The sequence below is a fragment of the Oncorhynchus mykiss genome, chromosome 6 (assembly GCF_057628025.1).
Source record: "Oncorhynchus mykiss isolate SJ-2025 chromosome 6, ASM5762802v1, whole genome shotgun sequence".
Classification (NCBI taxonomy): domain Eukaryota; kingdom Metazoa; phylum Chordata; class Actinopteri; order Salmoniformes; family Salmonidae; genus Oncorhynchus; species Oncorhynchus mykiss.
Window position 1 is genome coordinate 45,009,897 of NC_143027.1, and position 24,282 is coordinate 45,034,178.

The 24,282-nt window shown below is 42.7% G+C and overlaps 1 protein-coding gene across 4 annotated transcripts in view; it reads right to left on the reverse strand.

Moving 5' to 3' along the window:
• The window catches only part of taok3a (TAO kinase 3a), a 93,146-nt gene that overhangs the window by 20,819 nt on the left and 48,045 nt on the right, over positions 1 to 24,282 (reverse strand). For 3 of the 4 annotated variants that reach the window (XM_036980176.2, XM_036980178.2, XM_090237984.1), the window contains 9 exons: positions 21,565 to 21,661; positions 11,123 to 11,350; positions 9,128 to 9,199; positions 8,403 to 8,504; positions 7,814 to 7,859; positions 6,990 to 7,086; positions 3,927 to 4,040; positions 2,137 to 2,228; positions 238 to 331 (listed from right to left, as the gene is read on the reverse strand). In XM_036980176.2, the coding sequence (XP_036836071.1) occupies positions 238 to 331; positions 2,137 to 2,228; positions 3,927 to 4,040; positions 6,990 to 7,086; positions 7,814 to 7,859; positions 8,403 to 8,504; positions 9,128 to 9,199; positions 11,123 to 11,254 (749 nt within the window). In that variant the 5' untranslated portion in view covers positions 11,255 to 11,350; positions 21,565 to 21,661. The remainder of the gene's footprint in view (positions 1 to 237; positions 332 to 2,136; positions 2,229 to 3,926; positions 4,041 to 6,989; positions 7,087 to 7,813; positions 7,860 to 8,402; positions 8,505 to 9,127; positions 9,200 to 11,122; positions 11,351 to 21,564; positions 21,662 to 24,282) is intronic. The other variant, XM_090237985.1, reaches the window with a different exon arrangement.

A 24,282-nucleotide genomic window follows, 5' to 3' on the forward strand; every position in this document is an offset into this window, starting at 1 on the left:
TCCCTCTCGCCCTACCTTCATCCGTCCCTCCCGCAGAGTGTGGTTTGGTGTATGGTACAGTACAGTAGTAGCCTGTGAGTTTAGCCTGAGGCTTGGTTCTTTAAATAGGAAAGGCCTTAGCTCGGCCCCTCAGGTAATTACACAAGAGACAGACTGGGACTTCCAGGGAAATGAGAGGGTGTGTGTGTGTGAGTGTGTGTGGTCACACAGCTCAGCAGAGGCATGGTGAGGACTTACCACTCGTTGGACTGCAGCGTGGGAGAGTCGTTCTGGGCGATGTGATATAAGGCACTCATAGCGTTCATGTTGAACAGGGGAGGCTTGCGCTCCGCTATGAAGAGGAAGAGAGATAAAGAAGGAAGATATGGAAAGGGGGAGTAGAGAAAGAAAGAGGAAGAGAGAGAAAGAGAGGGGGTTATCATATCTGGTTGAACATAAAAGATAATATATTATTTTGACCTTGACAATGTTATTCTATCTGTGTGTATCTGTGTGTGTGTGTGTGTGTGTGTGTGTGTCTGTGTGTGTGTGTGTGTGTATCTGTGTGTGTGTGTGTGTGTACATGTAGCACACAAGGGGCCATGGTAATCACATAACAAACACATGATTGAGCAACATTGTGAATTAACTGTCATGTGTCAGTCAGGAGTGTGTCACTGCTCTCTCTAGATGGGGAAGTCCAAGATGGTCTAGCTATGTCTGTTTGTTTCTTTGACATTTTGAGGAAGGCCATAAAAAGTAAATTTTCCTAACAAGTAACGATGCCTTCTGAAATGTGGACTAGTTGCAGGACAATGCTCGACAGGGAGCGAACTACAGTAGTGGCACAGTGCCTTCAGAAAGTATTCATACCCCTTGACGTATTTCACATTTTGTTGTGTTACAGCCCGAATTCAAAATTGATTAAATAGATGTATTTTCTCACCCATCTACACACAATATCCCATAATGACAAAGTGAAAACAAATGAAATATTTATTTACATAAGTATTCACACCCGAGTCAATACATGTTAGAATCACCTTTGGCAGTGATTACAGCTGTGAGTCTTTCTGGGTAGGTCTCTAAGAGCTTTGCACACCTGGATTGTACAATGTTTGCACATTATTCTTTTAAGAATTTCTCAAGCTCTGTCAAGTTGGTTGTTGATCATTGTTAGAAAGACATTTTCAAGACTTGCCATAGACTTTCATGACGATTTAAGTCAAAGTGTAACTAGGCCACTCGGGAACATTCAATGTCCTCTTGTTAAGCAACTCCAGTTTAGATTTGGCCTTGTGTTTTACGTTATTGTCCTGCTTTTGGAATATTTTTATTCTGTACAGGCTTCCTACTTTTCACTCTGTCATTTAGGTTAGTATTGTGGAGTAACTACAATGTTGTGGATCCATCCTCAATTAACTGTTTGCCTCATGGTAAAATCCCTGAACAGTTTCCTTCCTCTCAAGCAACTGAGTTATGAAGAACCCCTGTATCTTTGTAGTGACTGGGTGTATTGGACACACCATCCAAAGTATAATTAATAACTTCATCATGCTAAAAGGGATATTCAACGTCTGCTATTTTTGTATTTTTTTTACACATCTACCAATAAGTGCCCTTCTTTGCGAGGCATTGATCTTTGTGGTTGAATCTGTGTTTGAAATTCACTGCTCGACTGAGGGACCTTACAGATAATTGTATGTCTGGGGTAGTCATTCAAAAATCATGTTAAACACTATTATTGCACACAGAGTCCAATACGTATTATGTGACTTGTTAAGCATATTTTTTACTTGTGAACTTATTTAAGCTTGCCAAAACAAAGAGGTTGAACACTTTTTGACTCAAGACATTTCAGCTTTTCATGTTTTATTAACTTGTAAGCATTTCTAAAAACATAATTCTACTTTGACACAATGGGGTGATGTGTGTAGGCCAGTGACAAAATCTAAACGTAATCAATTTTAAATTCAGGCTGTAACACAACAAAATGTGGAAAAAGTCAAGGGATTGCGAGTACTTCCTGAAGGCACTGTAGGTACCAATGCACTGACTAAGTTGCTCTGGATAAAGTGCCTGCTAAATGACTGAAATGTAAATAAGCCAGTAAAGACTGAGAACAGCCTGTTACAGTAAAAACAGATGCACACTAACCCAGTTCAATACAGGTGATTCCCAGGGACCAGATGTCCACCTTCCCCTCATACTGGCCCTCGTCCATTGCTAGGATCACTTCCGGGGCCATCCTGGGACACACACACACACGTGTCAGTAATTAACCACCAGTGTTAAATTTGTGGAAATGCATAATCTGTTAAGCCTGGATATCTTAAAGTCCCTTTGGTATGCAGTGATAGACTAGCTAGAAGCTCAGGTCTGAGTAATGTGCTGCTGGAAGACTAGAGGTTGTACGTTATGTGTCGAATTAACAGCCTGGCTGGATACAAGTAGCACACTGTGAGCTTAGAGTATCATGAATAGAGAGTATCAGGAGAATTGAAACAGTGTTCTGAGAGTTCTCCCTATGTTTTGTTTGTTTGCTTGTTTGTCTCCAGCGTTACTATGAGGGTTTCTATGTGAATGACCATTGTTTTTTTTTAACATAATAAATAGTTGTAAATTATGATGCATAGCCATCTGGTCCCAGTGCGTCCCACATTCGTGTTCCAGCTGAACATGTGATTCAATTAATCAACTAATCGTCAAGGCCTCGAGTAGTTGAATCAAATGGGATATTGGTGGGCTGGAACAAAAATGTGCATTCTGGGGAGGCCCCAGGACTGGTGTGGAAATGCCCTATTGTAGTGCGTTAGGTACTGACAAGTATGTTACAGAATTCCCACAAAGGAGATGTTTTGGACTAGGTCTCAATGAGATGAACCTAGGCAAATAACAGCTACAAGAACATACAAGAGTATACAAATACAATACAAGATATAGCTTTACACTGCATCAGTGTTAAGATATTGACCACTAACATTGGCACAATGTACATGGTGTACAAAACATTAAGAACACCTACTCTTTCCATGATATAGACTGACCAGGTGAATCCAGGTGAAAACTATGATCCCTTGTTGATGGCACTTGTTAAATCCACTTCAGTAGATGAAGGGGAGGAAACAGGTTAAAAAAGGATTTTTAAGCTTTGAGAAAACTGTGACATGGATTGTGTATGTATGCCATTCAGAGGGTGAATGGGCAAGATAAAATATTGAAGTGCCTTTGAACGGGGTATGGTAGTAGGTGCCAGGCACACCGGTTTGTGTCATGAACTGCAACGCTGCTGGGTTTTTCACAATCAACAATTTCCCGTGTGTATCAAGAGTGGTCCACTACCCAAAGGACATCCAGCCAACTTGACAACTGTGGGGAGCATTGGAGTCTACATGGGGGGGTGCAACTCAATATTAGGAAAGTGTTCTTAATGTTTTGTACACTCAGTGTATTCCTACATGATTACTACCTCATCCCTAAGACTTTAAGATATTGGCCAATAAGGTGTCCCTACGAAAGAGTTGTCAGGAGAGGCAATAGAGGCAAAGATATGTTATATACTACTAGGCTAGCTATATATTATGTTAGTGTGGTGACACTGAGCAGTAAGGTGTTTGTGTCTGTGTTGAGGTACAGACCAGCAAAGTGTAGTGTTGAGGTATTGTTAAAGGTAGACTCAGTGAAATGATGTTGCCACGAGCAGCACCGGACATATTACGATGAGCAAGATGCAAGACTTCGCTCCCACAGTCACACACAGGATCTGCGCATGTACACGGGCTCGCTTCACACTTTTACAACATGGTAGCCACAGGACCAAAACAGCAGAGAAGTTGAGCCTCGCGCTTCAGCGCTCTTAGTTGTTGCGGAAATTGACCCACTATGCTGTTTACTTTATGCATCTACGTCATTCCGCTGACTCTACCTTCAAAATGGTAGGTACTGACCAGTAAGGTGTTCCTACGAAGGAGTTGGCAGGAGAGGCGATTGAGGCAGAGCCGAAGTCTGCCAGTTTGACCAGGCCTGGCTCAGTTAGCAGGATGTTTCCAGCTTTCACATCTCTGGAGAGAGAGAAAAAATAAGCGATGACACATCAAACAGGGTTAGAATAGGGTGGTGGGATATGGTTCAGAGTGATATGGGCTACTTTAGGTGTATTAGCTACCTCTTGGGAGTGATACGTTTGAAGTGCACTGGCGTCTGTCTTTTTCATGCATGTGCCTGTATATCCACCAGCCTCTAATGTGGCGTGCATATGACAATGTGACTTTATAGTGATGCGTTTAAAAGCAGGAAGAAAGGGAAATATTGTCTCACTGTCGGGTTGAAATGCAAATAACTCAAGCTTAATAAAGGCCTTTCCTTGAGCTCAGCTGAACAGTGAGAGGAGCACACATTTATTTAGGCCTGTCCTTGAGCTCAGCTGAACAGTGAGAGGAGCACACATTTATTTAGGCCTGTACTTGAGCTCAGCTGAAGAGTGAGAGGAGCACACATTTATTTAGGCCTTTCCTTGAGCTCAGCTGAACAGTGAGAGGAGCACACATTTATTTAGGCCTTTCCTTGAGCTCAGCTGAAGAGTGAGAGGAGCACACATTTATTTAGGCCTGTCCTTGAGCTCAGCTGAACAGTGAGAGGAGCACACATTTATTTAGGCCTGTACTGGAGCTCAGCTGAAGAGTGAGAGGAGCACACATTTATTTAGGCCTTTCCTTGAGCTCAGCTGAACAGTGAGAGGAGCACACATTTATTTAGGCCTTTCCTTGAGCTCAGCTGAACAGTGAGAGGAGCACACATTTATTTAGGCCTTTCCTTGAGCTCAGCTGAACAGTGAGAGGAGCACACATTTATTTAGGCCTTTCCTTGAGCTCAGCTGAACAGTGAGAGGAGCACACATTTATTTAGGCCTTTCCTTGAGCTCAGCTGAACAGTGAGAGGAGCACACATTTATTTAGGCCTGTACTTGGGGAGGCATACAATCTCACAATTAATTTATGTGGTGAATAAATATACCTTTTTCTTTCCTTTCGGTTTCAGAACTTTTAACATGATAAAACAGTAATATTTGTCTTTATGGGCAATGGTGGAAAAATGATAAAGGTTTCACATAACATTCTCCGTAAGTGATGTTCAAGAAAAGGGCCTGTTGGAATGCACATTGAAATACAGATTAGGGTTGGCAGATGACAACTCTAAGAATGTTCTCTCTGATGAGTTCATTATTACTTAACAATGAGACCAGAGGCACCACATATCTCGTCTCAGCAAGAGCTCAAACGTGTTTACATTTTTATTTTTTTTATTTTTTGTTCCCACCTTTATTTAACCAGGTAGGCCAGTTGAGAACAAGTTCTCATTTACAACTGCGACCTGGCCAAGATAAAGCAAAGCAGTGAGACAAAAACAACAGAGTTACACATGGGATAAACAAACGTACGGTCAAAACGGTAAGCTGCTCTGACAGCTGATGCTTAAAGTTAGAGAGGGAGATATAAGACTCCAGGTTCAGTGATTTTTGCAATTCAATTCCAGTCATTGGCAGCAGAGAACTGGAAGGAAAGGTGGCCAAAGGAGGTGAAGGATTTGGGGATGACCAGTGAAATAAACCTGCTGGAGCGTGTGCAGTGGGTGGGTGTTGCTATGGAGACAAGTGAGCTGAGATAAGGTGGGGATTTACCTAGCAAAGACTTATAGATGACCAGTGGGTTTGGCGATGAATATGTAGCAAGGGCCAGCCAACGAGAGCATACAAGTCGCAGTGGTGGGTAGTATATGGGGCTTCGGTGACAAAACGGATGGCACTGTGATAGACTACATCCAATTTGCTGAGTAGAGTGTTGGAGGCTATTTTGTAAATGACATCGCCGAAGGATCAGTAGGATAGTCAGTTTTACGAGGGTATGTTTGGCAGCATGAGTGAAGGAGGCTTTGTTGCGAAATAGGAAGCCGATTCTAGATTTAATTTGGGATTGGAGATGCTTAATGTGAGTCTGGAAGGAGAGTTTACAGTCTAGCCAGACACCTAGGTATTTGTAGTTGTCCACATTTTCTAAGTCAGAACCATCCAGAGTAGGGATGCTAGGCGGGCAGGAGGGTGCGGGCAGCAATCGTTGAAGAGCATGCATTTACTTTTACTAGCATTTAAAAGCAGTTGGAGGCCACAGAAGGAGTGTTGTATGGCGTTGAAGCTCGTTTAAAAGTTTGTTAACACAGTGTCCAAGGAAGGGTCAGATGTATACAGAATGGTGTCGTCTGCGTAGGAGGTGGATCAGAGAATCACCAGCAGCAAGAGTGATATCATTGATATACAGAGAGAAGAATAGGCCCGAGAATTGAACCCTGTGGCACCCCCATAGACTGCCAGAGGTCTGGACAACACTGAGCTCTATCTGAGAAGTAGTTGGTGAACCAGGCGAGTCAGTCATTTGAAAAACCAAGGCTATTGAGTCTGCCGATAAGAAAGCGGTGATTGAGTCGAAAGCCTTGGCCAGGTCGATGAAAACTGCTGCACAGTACTGTTTTTTATTTTTGACGGTTATGATATCATTTAGGACCTTGAGCGTGGCTGAGGTGCACCCATGACCAGCTTGAAAACAAGATTGCATAGTGGAGAAGGTACGGTGGGATTCGAAATGGTCGGTGAACTGTTTGTTAACTTGGCTTTCGAAGACTTTAGAAAGGCAGAGCAGGATGGATATATGTCTGTAACAGTTTGGGTCTAGAGTGTCCGCAGCAGCTCTCTAATCTTTAGGGATCGCAGGCGATACGAAAGAGAGGTTGAACAGGCTAGTAACAGGGGTTGCAACAATTTTGGCTGATAGTTTTAGAAAGAGAGGGTCCATACTGTCTAGCCCAGTTGATTTGTAGTGATCCAGATTTTTCAGCTCTTTCAGAACATAAGCTGTCTGGATTTGGGTGAAGGAGAAGTGGGGGGTGGGGCTAATTTAAGATGTTGATGACAAACATTTTAACGAGGGGGCATATGGAAGACAGGTAGACCGGAAGCTCACCTGTGAATCATATTATGGGAATGGAGGTAAGCCAGTCCTAGCAAGGCACCATGGGTTATGGCAGCAATTTCAACCTCTTGGAGCGGTTTCTTATGAACTGGAATGGAGGGTACAAAGAAGAGAAAAATACATCAAGGGGGAAAACCGTCAGTGCTATCTAGAGACAAAAGCAATCTGCCCTTCCTGATATGACACACAACAACAAATCCCAGAAGCATCTGTTAAATGTGTAAAGTCTAACAGGGTTGGGATAAAAGGGTTATAAAACACATTCCCGGTGGGTGGATTGCTGCTCTGAAAGCCTGGCCCCAGATCTGTTTGTGCGGTCTTACCAACTTGATGACAATATGAGTTGGCAAGACAGCACGAACAAATCTGGGACCAGGCTAGCAGAGCGACGCCTTGCCTTAGAGTCAAAGGAAGCAGAACTACAGTGGAGGAATTTCAGAAGTGCTTCACACACACAAAAATAGGTCAAAACCAGACAACTGTCATGGCTGTTTAAAACAGTTTCCATGACAGCCAGGACGGGACACAAACAGAAGTGCTAAATATATCACGTAGGCCAAGGTGCGGAATGTTTGGAGACCCTGAACAGGAACATTCACAGTGGAATATTACACACCCTGTTTAGAGATAAAAGGTTCCTTGCTTACCATGAATGTTGCATTTCTAATGGGTTTATAAAGCACATGCTCAAAAATAACCCCGATATTCTCATTGCGATTTTGTAACTTCTCTTTGAATGAACTGTGTGTGTTTAGGTGGATAAGTATGTGTGTGTGTTTGTGTGTGTGCGCGCTGGATGTGTGTTTACTACTCACCCTCTAGTAAATCTGATGCGGAGCCTAGGCAGTACTCCATCACCAGCTGGAAGAGACAGAAAGGTCATAGGTCAGAGACAAGTGGACACCCAAAAACACACACAAGATTAAGAGTTGCCTCCTTAAACAAATTACCAACAACCCCAAATATCTATTATATAATGACTCAGACAAAAACAAGGAAGGCCTCATTTATTACCATCATAGCAGAGGTGGTGGAAACCAAAAATAAGAGAAAGTGCTGTCAAGTGCAAAAAGATTTTCCTAACGACTTTTACACTGGAAGTGGTTGGTGCATATTTTAAAAGGTCATGACATAAACCATGTTGTAAAAGGGAGGTTTTAGAGAAGGAGACAAATGATGAAAGAGAATCAGAGAAACTAGGCAAAAGAGGGATGAGAGAGAGACAAAAATGGGAAAGGTAGAAAATGGTGAGACCGAGAGAGAAAGAGAATGAGCGAGATTATGAGAAAGAGTCAGAGTGAGAGATGAAAAGAAAGAAAGAGAGTTGAAAGAAAGATAGAAGCAGCCTGATGAAGAGGGGGGGGGGGAGTGGTTTCCCTGGCAGCTCTGCCACACTCCACTGACCCAGGCAGTGTTATCCTTCAAGTAGCAGCCTTTGTACTCAATGGTGTTTGGATGGCGCAGCTGTTCCAAAAACTTGACCTCCTTAATGATGTCCTGCCATTTCTGAGGAGAGAAGGAGGGAGAGAATGAGAGAGAGAGAGAGAGAGTGTAAGAGTCAACAACATCAACACATCTGCAAAGAGCCCTATTCACAGCATGTTGGCACTGACATATTGGCCAGGGCAGTGGGTTTATGGATAGGTCAGTTCCATTTACACAAGAGAGGAGGACCCCAACCCAAGGCCTTGTGGATCGCAGGGAATGTTGAACCTCTGTTTAAAGCCCTTAGGTGTGACCATAAAGTGGCCAGAGTGGGAACAGTGTGTAATTTCAAAGTGTTTGTGTTAGTTGTTCTCGTCTCATTTGACCTCTGCTACAAGGCCTAAGCTGTGACCATTCCAGTGGCCAGGTTGTGATTTCAAAAATACAGAGTTGTGACCATCATAGCAGCCAGAGGAAGGGACTGCCCATGGGATGTTGAACCTCCGTTTCAAGTCCTGAGTTGTGACCGTCCCATTGGCCATAGAGGGAAGAGTTTGAGAGGGAGTTCAAAACATTTGTATTAGTTGTCCTCTCATCTTGTTTAACCTCTGTTTCAAGGCCTGAGGTGTGACTGATAAAGCAGACAGAGTGCTAAATTAGTTCATCTTGTGTTTAAAGTGAGTAAAAGGCTGCAGTCCTCTCACCTCAGTGGTCTGTTTGCCATTGTAGGACATCTTCTTGATGGCCACCACCTCGTTGGAGTAGGAGTTTCTGGCCTGAGGGAGAGTAGAGGGCAGTGAGAGTAGGCAAGAGAGAGGAGAGGAGGGGAGTGAGTGAGAGGGAAAAGAAATGTAAAGCGAGAGAGAAAGGTGAATGTGAGAACAGGCATTTCTCGTAGAAACGCACAGCTGTAGTCTGGATACAGGATATAGGCCTATATTTAACAGCTGGCTAGAATCCAGTTGGTAGCCAAAAACTGGTAAAAGTGGGTCATATGACTGAGATGTAGCCACTCTCTGTATATGGCTCTGAGTCAAATGAGGGTAAATGGGAAACAAGAATCAACTGTCTCCTCAAAAGATGGCAATACTAAACATATGTAGGAAACTCCCTGTAGTTACAAATGTGAGCATAGACGAAAACAAGCATAGAGGAAACAAGCAACTCAACAGAGAAGCTAGCTGGCTAGGTACTTAACCACACAGTAATTAGAACATTGCGCGTGTTAAAATCCCTAAGGCTTTTAGAACACATGGATGGCTTCCTCATACAAACGTTGATGGTGCCTCATTCCATTTCAGTCATTTCCCACCATACACATGCCTTTGGTCAGAAGGAATGTGAATGCATAGTAGAGCTATGAGCTAGCCACAGCAGCTAGCGAACACTTGCAGATAGCTATCCTAGTAGCTCACAGCGGGTAAAGAAGTGTATCAATTACCAAAAAGGCACCAGGATTTCATACTAGCCAGCCAAATCAGCCAGACAAGACTGATGGCCTCATGTGGCATGCTGACATACAGTACCATAGCCATATAAATATAATTACTAGAATGGGCAAATCCCTTCAGACTATGGCAATTTGACTGGAACATTTTAAAGGGCTACTCTGGGATTGGTATATCCATTTTGGAATGTTAAATTATTGATACACAGCCATTAACCTCAAATCCAGATTGCCACATTAAAACCATTTCCCATTCTAATAAGTATATTTCTATGAATGTAGCCTTGTCCGGTAGATGACTGGACTTCGAGGAGCACTAATGTCAGTCAACCAGGCCAGGTAAAATCTCCTGCCTGCCCTACTATCTATCCATCCAGCCATCCATCACCAGCTGGCCTCGCCACTTAACGCGCAGAACAGCTGTCTTAGGAGGAAAGGCTTCCGTTTATCCTTCTCCCCCCAGCCTTGCATATGGACAGGCTGGGGGATGGAGGAGGGGGGGGGGGGGGGGGGGGGGGATGTTGGAGGTGGAAAGAAAGAGGGGGGGGGGGGAAAGGATGGCTGGAGGGAGGGTTGAAAGAAAGAGGATGGAGGGAGGGGAGGAGGAAAAGGAGGAGAGGGCTAGAGGGAGGGATGAGAGGGGTGAAGGGAGGGGAGGAGGAGGATGGAGGGATTGGTGCTAGCAGATTCATCCTCCCCTCTCTCCCGCTCTGCGTTGATTTAGATTTAAAGGCCTTCTGTCATTAGTGACGACCAGATTAAGAAATGCGGCAGAGACAGAATTTAACAGAAATGACAGCAGAGTTATTATTAGACAACCTTGAGAGAGCGAGTGATCTTGTCCCTGGACTCTGACATCTATAGCCACAGACAGCTAGACTGGGTGTCTAACATGATCCTGACAGTGAATAGTAGGGATTGCACTCACCCAATGCATATAACACACACACTGACCAGGGCCAGTCTTGGACTAAATAGCACTTTCAATTGACAATCGCCATGAAAGCATTTCCATTGGTTGAGAAATTGAAATGAAATAGGCCCTGTTCAATAGTTGGCCAATAACTTCAAATACTATCTAAGTACTAAATGTATTGTGAAAATGATTTCAGTAATGCCTAGTTAAAATGACTTGCCTAGCTAAATGAAAATTACATTTTAAAAATAAAATGTTTTAATTAAAATTTCCGAAATGTACATTTCTGAGTTAGACATAACTCAATTTAGTATCCAGCCCTGAGGTACTACTCACAAAGTAGACGGCCCCAAAGCTGCCATGGCCGATCTCGTGCAGGTCACAGAAGACTTCCTCGGGGTCATCTTTGAAGAAGAGGTCGGCCAGCTCGGGGTCCTTCAGCGCTCCCTTCCGCGTGGACGAGGGCATGGTGGGCGGGGCTAGACGGTACCGCGGTTCCCGCGATGTTCCACCTCACTGCAGCTGCTGCTCCTCATCCACGCGCCGGGCATTTACCATACCCACCTGGATGAGAGAAAACATACAGAGAGAGCGAGAGAGAGAGTTACTAGAATCTGCAATGTTTGTGACTGTAATGTTTACTGTAAAAATATTATTTATTTCACTTTTGTTTATTATCTATTTCACTTGCTTTGGCAATGTACACGTTTCCCATGCCAAAACGTAGAGAGAGAGAGAGAGGTGGTAATAAGTTAGGACGTAACCGTGCAGACAGACAGCATTTATGATCACTACCTGGATGGAAGACACACAATTTTAAATACTTTATGAATCCACAAATCATAATTCATACAATAACCATTCAAACATTTCAGGACAGGGATATCTGGACACTTAAGGAAACAGATAGCACCGTCTCCACACAACAATGCTGCCCATAAGTGCTGACACCGAGTAGTAACTTGGTAGCTGCTTCGTCTTATGCAGGCCTGCTATCTGAAGGCTATGTACTATCAGCCTGTGAACATGGCCAGGACAGCGAGCTTGCACTGATAGCCGAGGCGTGACATGAGGGGCTGGTATTTAAGCAGCTTGTCAGGAAAGGCACGATCCATGTAGCAGACACACACACACACACACAGAGACACGTGTATGATGGAGTTACTGGAGGCCTACACACAACATAGAGATTACATTTACAATCAGGACCTAAAGACCAACACAAACATGCACATACACACAGACTGATCAAGAGACTCGGTACAACCTTGTCTGCTCCAATATCCTACTCATCCCCATATAACCTGATTCTTTCTAGGAATTACAAGCTGAATGTGTGTGTATGTCACATGAACAGTTGGCAGGGTAGAGGGGGCAGAAGAAGATGGTACGGCATGGACTGCTCACTGTCTGCTCCTGTTGCTCATCCAAGCAGAAGATCAGACACACAGTTGGAGGAAAATATACACATGCACACACACTCACAGACCCACACAAACTGGACGGCTCGATCACCGTGAGTCATTGGTGCATCACTTCCACACATGCGCACACACACTGACACACTCGGATGTACAGGCTAGCAGCAGCAGGTATGGCTGTTGTGAGTCACCAGACTGCAGCTGGGCCATCAAACATGTGACATATAGCCTGAGCTTTGTTCCAGTTAGTGACACACCAATGACTGTATATATAAATGAACAATGCCATCGATCATGTGACACCATTCCTCCCATGTGAAGACTCAATAGCGCATTGAAGCCAAATTAAGTCAGTTAAGATGGCATCTCATGGAGACTTAACATGCGCAGTTTGAGCTACTCCAGGAAGTGACGTTGCAGGCTAGCTCACTGCTGCCCCCTCTCATTGAGTAACTAAAGTTGAAGGCCGACTGGGGTACTGCAGGCTGGTATTTGCAACTAAATTATCCTTATAACTTCTGTGTTCAATTTTAAAATAATCGGTTCAAGGACATACACCGGGAGTATTTAAAGCAATTATTGGTACCATGATTGTATTCAATTAATTGTTTTAATTTACACGAAGATGTACTTTTTTCCATTCACTATAATTGGGGATCCTGTTTTCTGCTAACAATGCCTGCAGTACTGCGGTCAGCCTTCAACATCCATGACTTCCATGGGAGAACCCCTAATCTCATTGGAGGGAGGGACGGACGGACACACAGACAGAGAGAGCAGAGGGCCACATGATTACGCACATACCTTTTTTTTTTTACACAGGCAGAAAAACACGGTGTACACAGGCAGAGACAGGAACACACACAGACACTCAACATCGTCATCATAATTCTCACGAGTTTCTTCTTATTAAAGAGTTATGTCTTCTTTCCAGATACAAAAATATATCAAAAACCTTGTTACCACTGTAGGGGGTTTACGTTAGTTTCAAGTTATATTGTTTTGTCCTTGTCGCCTCCTTTATTATTATTTGAATTGAATTTTTAAATGGGTATTAAATTGATAATTGCAAACACCTGGTGTCCCAGGTCAAAATCAGTCCCTGATTAGAGAGGAACAATGAAAAAATGCAGTGAAACTGTCTTCGAGGTCCAGAGTTGAGTTTGAGGGCGTTACGGTGTGAAAAACAAGATGGGATATGTAGGAAGTATCCATAATAAAATCAAATTGTAGGAAGTATGCATAATAAAATCAAATTGTATTTGTCACATCCGTGGAATACTTACAGTGAAACGCTTACTTTACAAGCTCTTAACCAGCAATGCAGATAAGAGTAAAAAAATGAAATAATAAATAATTAAGGAGCAACAATAAAACAACAGTAGTGAGGCTATATTCAGGGGGTTCCGGAACAGAGTCAATGTGCGGGGGCACCGGTTAGTCGAGGTAATTAAGGTAATATGTACATGTTGGTAGAGCTAAGGGGGAATAGGCTTTGTTGTGCCATCTTCTCGATGCATGACAGCCTGCGTACAAGGGCTCTAATGTGTACATTACAATACTGTGCATTGTGTTAGATTCTTGCTATACACTCAAAACATGATGGGTTCAAAAAGATCCTCTCAGTTTTTTGAAGAACCTTAAGGATCTTGGCACTGAAAATTGCCCCCAAAAAGGTTATTCCAAGAACCCTATAGGAGGTGGGGTTCATCAAGGAACCTCCTTAGTAGGTGGGGGTTCTTGCAGGAACCTAACTGCCCAACTGAAATATTTGGATTTGAAGTTGAAAGAACAACAGGCGCAGGCACTTAACTGAACATTTGTAAGATCTCCTCAATTTAAGGTTAAGGTTTGTCCCATGTATGTCTAAATTGATATTGTTTTATGATGATACCATCTATCTTTTTATATTTGTGCCAATCTTTCTAAAAAAATAGAAAAAGGACACAATTCAATGGATATCAACCAACAAAGAGGTAAGAATATGTAGGCTATAAGAATGTGTTGAAGGCTAGCTGTATTGGGTGAGGATGACTGAACTGCTCACTTTTGTGTCTGTAGGTATACAGACGAGGAGGCATACAAAAGGTGTGTCTATTGGTATGTTATGCAGATCACATTTACCTTATCCCATAGGCCTCTACATTATGGACAAGGTGAAAAACATTATCAAAACATAATTTTTTTTTCATTCACAAGGTATGAATGCTGTCGTGTGCATATTTTGTTAATGATCTGTATAATTACTATTTTTGGGATTCACAGACTTCACCCTCCCTACACCTCTGATGAATATAACAGGAAGCCTGTTCGATTCACCATGCACTGCAAAAATCATTCTGGCTATGGATGAGGAGAACATCAATAGCAACACACCAGTAGATATACTCATTGGACTTGGGGCCCTGCTGGGAGTTTACCTCATACTTGGATTTTTTTTATTCTGCTTTGCCACTAAAATCATTAAACACTGACAACTAAAATATTGTGTTATTGATATTAGTGTTATGCATATTACTATGAATAATAATAACAATAATAATTAGGTGAAGGGGCTAGTTCAAAAATGAACTGCAAAAGATTATTCAAAAGGTTCTTTGAGGACCCATTAAAAGGGTTCTTCGAAGAACTTATAGGGGTTCCCCCACAGTTTCAATTTGAAGAACCCCTAAAGGATACACAAGGAACCTTTGCTTTTTTAGAATGAAGCGTTACTCTGTTAAACTAAAGTTCAGTTCACACATACAACTTACATAATCACTGCTTTGCAAAACCTATGAAAAATATGGGTTAAACGTTTTTAAAAACATTGATTCATTCCACCACTGATATCAGAGTTAGGAATGGGTAAACTACTGGCAACTTCTCAGTTCATGGTCAGATTGTTCTGAATGAAATAGGCGCCATGTTTCTTACTGGCCTCCGCTGTTATAGACCTTACATAGAACGATAAATACACCCTTTAGCTATAGAAAAACATAATGTATTCAAACATCCTGCAATCGTTCACTGGCCCTTCCGACATGCCAACAGGGAAAACACATTGTGTGTGTGTGTGTGTGAGAGAGAGAGTGATTGCGGAGACCGTGTTTTTGTTTCCATGATTATAGGCTTGACAGTGAATCCAAATAAATTATTCCAAATGTGTGTGTGTGTGTGTGTGTGTGTGTGTGTGTGTGTCTCTTCATTGCATCATCCTGGTCGGTCGCCCCTCTCCTCCTGTTGAGCTCAAACCTCTCCAGCTTCAAATAAAACCTGACGTAAGCCCCCCGCTCAATCTGGATAGACAGCTTCCGCCAGATAAAAGAACACAGAGACAGAGACAGAGAGAGAGAGAGAGAGAGAGGTGAGATAAAGAGAGAAAATAAAGGAGAGAGAAGAGCGCACGAGAGAGAGAGAGCATCAGTGATTTTACCCACGTGGTAGGGGTTTCAAAAGGTTTCAAAGCCACTGAGTGCACAAAACATTCTGAACACCTTCCTAATATTGAGATGCACCCCCTTTTGCACTCAGAACAGCCTCAGTCGGGGCATAGACTCTACAAAGTGTCGAAAGTGTTCAACAGGGATGCTGGCCTATGTTGACTCCAATTCTTCCCACAGTGTGTCATGTTGGCTTAATGTCCTTTGGGTGGTGGAGCATTCTTGATATACAAGAGAAACTGTGGAGGGTGAGGATCCCAGCAGCGTTGCAGTTCTTGACACACTCAAACCAGTGTGCCTGGCACCCACTACCATACCCCGTTCCAATGTACTTCAATCTTTTGTCTTGCCCATTCACACAATCCATGTCTCAATTGTCTCAAGACTTCCTTCTTTAACTGGTCTTTTAGACAGATTTAACAAGTGATCATACCTTTCACCTGGAATCACCCAGTCAGTACTAATGTTTTGTCCACTCAGTGTAAATTAGTGTGATAGAAGGAGAGAGGGTCCGAGATAGAAAAGGAGAAAATTAATAAGCCACATGCTCTCTCAAGGGACACTTCACTTCCCTCTCTCTTCCCTTCTTTTTTGCTCTCCTCCTGCTCCTCTCCTTCTCAGTAGAAATGTGTGATATGACGCAACGAGGCAACAACAGGTTGTAACAGTGCTGTTGGGTTGGTTCAACAATTGCTTCCCTGTCCTCCCTCTACCCACTTACACCGTTTGGTGTGTGTGTGTGTGTGTGTGTGTTCGGGAATAATTTGAGGATCTATGAATGCCGTTGTGCTAAAGGAGGTTTAGGGAAGCGGTTTAGTGTTGTGTGTGTGTGTGTGTGTGTGTAAATATGCTCACGTGTGTATGGGGGAGTGCACAAGCATGCATTTGCATTTGGGTCCGCGTGAATGAATGGGTGGGTGCATATAGAACAGAGCCTTCAGAAAGTATTCACACCCCCTTACTTGTTCCACATTTGTTGCGTTAGTCTGAATTTAAAATGGATTACATTTAGATTTTGTGTCATTGATCTACACACAATACCGCGTAATGTCAGTAGAAATCTGTTTGTAGAACATTTTCGAAATTCATTACAAAAATTAAGCTGAAATGTCTAGAGTGAATAAGTATTCAACCCCTTTGTTATGGCGTACCTAAATAAGTTCAGGAGTAAAAATGTGCTTAACAAATCACATAATAAGCTGCATGGAATCACTGTGTGTGCAATTATAGGGGTTAACATGATTTTTGAATGACTACCCCGTCTCTGTACCCCACACAAACAGATAATTACAAGGTCCCTCAATTGAGTAGTGATTTTCAAGCACAGACATTTTTCAATGCCTCGCAAAGAAGGGCACCGATTGGTAGATGTGTAAACATTTTTTTAAAAGCAGACGCCGACTATCCCTTTGAGCATGGTGAAGCTATTAATTAGGCTTTGGATGGTATATCAATACACCCAGTCACTACAAAGATGCAGGCGTCCTTCCCAAATCAGATGCTTGAGAGGGATTTCACCATGAGGCCAATGGTGATTTGAAAACAGTTACTGAGTTTAATGGTCGTGATATGCGAAAACTGAGGTTGGATCAACAAGGGCTGTGGCGGTCACGACATTTTGTAAGCCGGTTAATGTCATGCAAAAGACTGTCGGTAATTCACCGTTAATTAACAAACATGTTTAGCATCCATGCATGCAAGCCTTTGGAACATTACATTTAAAAAAAAAAGTCTCACAAATCAATTGAATATACACCATCAAAATAAATCAACTTTATTTTAGGCAGGTCTAAAGAAACATATGAAAAAAGTGTATTTCAGGAAGAACAGAATATGAGTTGGCCTACTGAATGTTATCTGGCTGTGCACCATGCCATAGGCTTGCTCACTTAGCAGACAAGATATGCTTAAGTCCCGTGCCATTCTTTTATATCATGTGGTTTTATATTAAGACAAAAAGGATATTTGTGCGAATGCACATTTGAAGTGGCTATGTTGAGCGTAAAGGGGTCATTTGAAACAGCTCTTATATGCTAGATTTAGAGTTATTTGGCAACTTTAGCTGTGAATGATACAAACCTTAGAAATCAAAAGGATATATGATATGTGTTACATAATGGGGCTATAGGCTGCACCTACTGTTCCCTTTTCAAGTGATCACATTTTCCCCCATCAGACTACTCTCAATTTAATCTAGTCTTTACTCATTTGTAAAAATAGTTTTGATTTAGAATGGCTCATTACCAAATGGGCAGGAGAAAAAAATACAAGTCATCTGTTTGCACTGTAATGGCGGCCATTTTTAAATGTTTCACTCATGTCTGGAAGTCTATTCCGGTTAATTCCCTGAATGCATCAAGCACTGTTTGAGGAGCATGCAGCCTTCCATAGGCTCTCGAACCCTGTTCCTGCAGCTACCCAGTCCTTAATTTGGGAAACCAAGTTAAATCTGTTCAGGAACATCAACAGTAACATGTTTTCACAACAAAACATATTTCATTAAACTGTTGACAGCCCTCTTTCTGCCCGCTTTAGAAAGGAATGAGGGGAGAAGATGGAGACGCTCGGTGGTGAGATTTCATGTAGCTAAAAGGTAATGTGTCAGCATATAAATGAAAATATTTTTAAAATGCCCTTTTACTAGGCTATTCAAAATAAAAATACAAATTCACTTTAATTGTAGGCCAACTCTGAATTTGTTTAATTTAAGCTACCAATTATGTTAAATGTTTTTCTGCCATGCGTAATATGTCTTGGCTATGCATTGTGTAACAGCACAATCATTATTTTAATTCAGGTTTTATTTTGGACTTGGGCTTATATATAGGCCTATGATTATGCATAAACTATAATATGCATATAGTAGTTTTGAATTAATTATCAACCTTAAAAGGCTCTGTCCATTTCATGTGCTAGGCTTTGAAATAACATCCACAACAACCATGTTTTACACTCAGTTTCAATCTGCTGTTGAACTTCTTTCTTCAAATTGATCAATCACAGTGAGGTGAGTTTTAAAAGCACATACTGTTTTAACGATAAGTGTTTGATGTGATTTTCAATTGCATTTGCATTGATGTCAGAGTGGTTAGAGGGACAATCAAGCCCTGAGTACCAGACCTGATAATCGTTAGTGAGTTGGATACTACTAACACGTGTCCAGAGTGCATAAAAGGAGATTACCGTGACTCAACAGTCATTTAGAATTTTACTGCGGTCATGACTCATGACGCCGGTGTGGCGGTAATACGGTCACTGCAACAGCCCTAGGATCAACAACATTGTAGTTACTCAACAATACTAACCTAAATGACAGAGTGAAAAGAAGTAATCCTGTACAGAATATAAATATTCCAAAACATGCATCCTGTTTGCAACAAGGCACTTAAGTAATACTGAAAAACATGTGGCTTGTCATCGGCAAGGACTAGGGAGTTTTTTTATTTTTTTATTTCATTTTACCTTTATTTAACTAGGCAGTTAAGTTAAGAAAAAAATCGTATTTTCAATGACAGCCTAGGGGGTTAACTGCCTTGTCAGCCCGGGGATTTGAACTTGCAACCTTTCGGTTACTAGTCCAAAGCTCTAACCACTAGGCTACCCTGGCGCCCCAGGTAGCCTAGATAAAAAGAAACGGAAGACAGCTAAGCACAGGCAAAATCCTAGAGGAAAACCTGCTACAGTCTTCTTTTTAACCGACACTGGGAGACAAATTCACCTTTCAGCAGGACAATAACGTAAAACACAAGGACAAATCTACACTGGAGATGCTTACCATGACAACATTGAATATTCCTGAGTGACCTAAAGTTTTGCCTTAAATTGGCATGAAAATCTATGGCAAGACTTGAAAATGGCTTTCTTGCAATGATCAACAACCAACTTCACAGAGCTTGAAGATTAAAAAAAGAATAATTGGGAAATATTGTACAATCCAGGTGTGCAAAGCTCTTAGAGACTTACCCAGAAAGACTCCCAGCTGTAATCGCTGCCAAAGGTGTCTAACATGTATTGCCTCAGGGGTGTGAATACCCATCTAATCAATAAATATTTGTGTTTGATTTTTCATTCATTTTTAGTAAACATTGACAGAGTATTTTGTGTATATCGTTGTCCAAAAATTAAAACAAAAATCCCACTTTCTAAAAACAAAATGTAGAAAAGGTCAAGGGGAGAAATACTTTTTGAAGGCACTATATGTGTGCGTGGGTAGGCGTGTGGGTAAAGTGCGAGAGGGGGGAGGTAATGTAATTGCGATGGACTAGTTTATTAGAGTTATAATGATGATCGGGCGCACGCACGCACACACACACACACACCCTCCCATTTCGAATATTCATAAACAGACATTCCCTCACATCTCCTCTTGCCCAAATATACATGCAAGCACGCACACAGTTGTTTCTCACGCTGCGAGTTCCCTGAGGTCCCTGCACTGCCATTACTAATTCATCTCTAAACGTGTTGCTATGAAAGACCACCATCAGGCTGCTGAATATTATATTCTAGAACTCTGCTCTGACATGCACACACGCATGGATGTGCGTGCACATACACATGCACCCATGCATGGCTACTCACACACATGCAGTAACACATATGCCAGAGCTCTTACTCCGCTGATAGCTGCCTGGTACAGTGAGATTGATGTAGATGGACTGGGTGAAAACACACTGAGGAGTTCTCTCTCTCTCTGTCTCATCTCTTACACTCGGCCAAACATGAACACTCTGAGGAGGATGCAATGGCTCTTTCTCTCTTTCTCACTCAGTCCATCCCTCTCTTCTCCTCGGTTCCTCTCTCCATCTCTCCCAATGATTGTGTATTCCATTTGAACTCCTACGAGTGAGTTGAATGCGAAGGCAGCGGGTTTAGCGGCTCACGGCCCTCCGCATTAAGGAATCAGGAATTATACAGACTGTGGGAATTCTTAACGGATTCAAACGCAGCCGGGGACTTGTAATAAAAGAAAAAGATAAACTTGGCAAATTGTGCGTTGAGATAACATATGGTGGGATAGATAGCGAGAGAGAGGAGAGAGGAGGAAGGAAGGAGAGAAAGAGTGAAAATTACTTCATGATACCATGACATAACAGAGTAGAATTAGGGCTTTTCCTAGGGTATTCTACTATGGTATTTATTCCCATAGAGAATCATTTAACTTTATTAAAGCCATACTAATCAAGACAGACAGCCTTGGGACTCATCAGCCCTGGTGGCAGGTAGACTAGCAGCTAAGTGTCATTCCAGTAACCGAAAGGTTGCTGGCTCGAATCCCCAAGCCAACTAGTTGAAATATCTTGAGCAAGTCACTCTGGATAAGAGAGCATGTTAAATGACTGAAATGTAAAATGAGTACATGTGTTCTTGAAAATAACACACTTTAATACAGGGGTTCGGTCATTCAATCTCACACAGACACACATAGGGACACTCCCTCCCACTCCTTCCCTCCCCAGGACCCCCCCCCAGCGCTCTGCACTACTCTGACTCAGCAGCCAGCTTTCCTCCGAGCGATATTGGTCTGTGTGTGTGTGTGGGGGGGGGAGAGAAACTGGAGCAAGCTGTGGCAAGAGAAAGCTTGCTCCTCTTCTCCCAGAGAAGAGTTGAATTCTGAGTGATTGGTTCACGAAGGCAGCAGCATCACGCCGGCTCTCGTATGTAGAGCAGCAAGAGATGAGCAACCATTACAGTCGCCTGCTTGGTTGCAATACAATATGGAGGGAGCAGGCTTGATTGACAAAGGACTAAATGGTTCAAAGTGAATACATTTATCGATCAGAATGGATTGAATATTGATTTTGAGGACATGTTCTGACGGTTGACTCTGATGATTCCGGCACAGGCAACATACAGTACAGACTAGTCTAAATATAGGTTACCTGGAGGTGGCATTGGACAAAATTGTTCTACTAGTGCTAGACGACCACATTACCTTAGAATGTGTATGAGGGGCTGCTGCTGTTCTCTGCGCTCAGAGTGGGTCTACAGCCCACTCCGCTGCTCCATGACTGGAACAGATGGGGGAAAACCTGAGGGAACACAGAATTGGAGAGGATATGCTTAAAGAATGTGGTCAAAAAACACTTTACATATCACATAGCTTAAATACAGTTAGACTCCTGATAAATGCATTGGTGCTTCGAAATGTTGTGAAATTGTTTGCACTTATCCAACGCGCACTTATCAAGGAGTTGGCTGTATAGCCTAGTTGTGATTCTCCACAGACCTGCGTTCAATGAATATTTGAATGCATTTGGATATACACTGCTCAAAAAAATTAAAGGGAACACTAAAATAACACATCCTAGATCTGAATGAATGAAATATTCTTATTAAATACTTTTTTCATTACATAGTTGAATGTGCTGACAACAAAATCACACAAAAATGATCAATGGAAATCAAATTTATCAACCCATGGAGGTCTGGATTTGGAGTCACACTCAAAATTAAAGTGGAAAACCACACTACAGGCTGATCCAACTTTGATGTAATGTCCTTAAAACAAGTCCAAATGAGGCTCAGTAGTGTGTGTGGCCTCCACGTGCCTGTATGACCTCCCTACAACGCCTGGGCATGCTCCTGATGAGGTGGCGGATGGTCTCCTGATGGATCTCCTCCCAGACCTGGACTAAAGCATCCGCCAACTCCTGGACAGTCTGTGGTGCAACGTGGCGTTGGTGGATGGAGCAAGACATGATGTCCCAGATGTGCTCAATTGGATTCAGGTCTGGGGAACGGGCGGGCCAGTCCATAGCATCAATGCCTTCCTCTTGCAGGAACTGCTGACACATGAGGTCTAGCATTGTCTTGCATTAGGAGGAACCCAGGGCCAACCGCACCAGCATATGGTCTCACAAGGGGTCTGAGGATCTCATCTCGGTACCAAATGGCAGTCAGGCTACCTCTGGCGAGCACATGGAGGGCTGTGCGGCCCCCCAAAGAAATGCCACCCCACACCATGACTGACCCACCGCCAAACCGGTCATGCTGGAGGATGTTGCAGGCAGCAGAACGTTCTTCAAGGCGTCTCCAGACTGTCACGTCTGTCACATGTGTGAACCTGCTTTCATCTGTGAAGAGTACAGGGCGCCAGTGGCGAATTTGCCAATCTTGGTGTTCTCTGGCAAATGCCAAACGTCCTGCACGGTGTTGGGCTGTAAGCACAACCCCCACCTGTGGACGTCGGGCCCTCATACCACCCTCAGGGAGTCTGTTTCTGACCGTTTGAGCAGACATGCACATGTGTGGCCTGCTGGAGGTCATTTTGCAGGGCTCTGACAGTGCTCCTCCTGCTCCTCCTTGCACAAAGGCGGAGGTAGCGGTCCTGCTGCTGGGTTGTTGCCCTCCTACGGCCTCCTCCACGTCTCCTGATGTACTGGCCTGTCTCCTGGTAGCGCCTCCATGCTCTGGACACTACGCTGACAGACACAGCAAACCTTCTTGCCACAGCTCGCATTGATGTTCCATCCTGGATGAGCTGCACTACCTGAGCCACTTGTGTGGGTTGTAGACTCCGCCTCATGCTACCACTAGAGTGAAAGTACCGCCAGCATTCAAAAGTGACCAAAACATCAGCCAGGAAGCATAGGAACTGAGAAGTGGTCTGTGGTCACCACCTGCAGAACCACTCCTTTATTGGGGGTGTCTTGCTAATTGCCTATAATTTCCACCTGTTGTCTATTCCATTTGCACAACAGCATGTGAAATTTATTGTCAATCAGTGTTGCTTCCTAAGTGGACAGTTTGATTTCACAGAAGTGTGATTGACTTGGAGTTACATTGTGTTGTTTAAGTGTTCCCTTTATTTTTTGAGCATTGTATATTATTTATATATATTTTTTACCTTTATTATACTAGGCAAGTCAGTTGAGAACAAAATTCTTATTTCCAACGACGGCATACACAGACGACACACCTATTATTTGAAAATACTCAAATACACAGAAAATAAGTATATAATCTATTTTAACCCAGATCTGATTTTCTCAAGTTGTTAAAGCAAACTATTCCTGCACATAGGGGAAACACTGGTTTTATTCTGCGTTGTTACAGCAAAAAAAAAAAAAGATATATTTTTTAAATCGCAACCATGATTTAAAAAAAATAAGAATGGAACCGAAACGACCTCAAAAAGTACTAAATCGCTCAGACTAGAGTATAGTACAGTCCTATCATACACTGAGTTGACAGGTGGTGGAACATCCTCATCCATAAAGACACAAGAACAACCCCATTCTGGCACCTAGCTAGAGTCTGGTCATGTTGTCAGTGGCCAAACACCACAACAACACGTTATGAACACCCACCCAGACAACATCAGCCAAGAGAAAATACAACTATTATTCAACCAAGGACCCCTGACCTCTTCCTCAGAGAACTAGTTCCTCTTTTCTCCAAACGACTTATTACTGTTCGATACCACAAGCCTCAGGATAAGGTTTGGTATAAAAATATTGAAAAATAAAGGAAAGTGATGAAATTGTATTGTGCTTCTTGTGAGTGTTGCTGCATGATTTATAACAAAAACTGACACAGGAGGCAGGAGCCTTGGGAAAGTTAAGCCCTCAACTCTTCTCCTCAGAGAGACAGTGAGAGAGAAAGAGAGATAGAGGGGAGAAGAGGAGAGGAGGATAGTGGTCATAGGGCA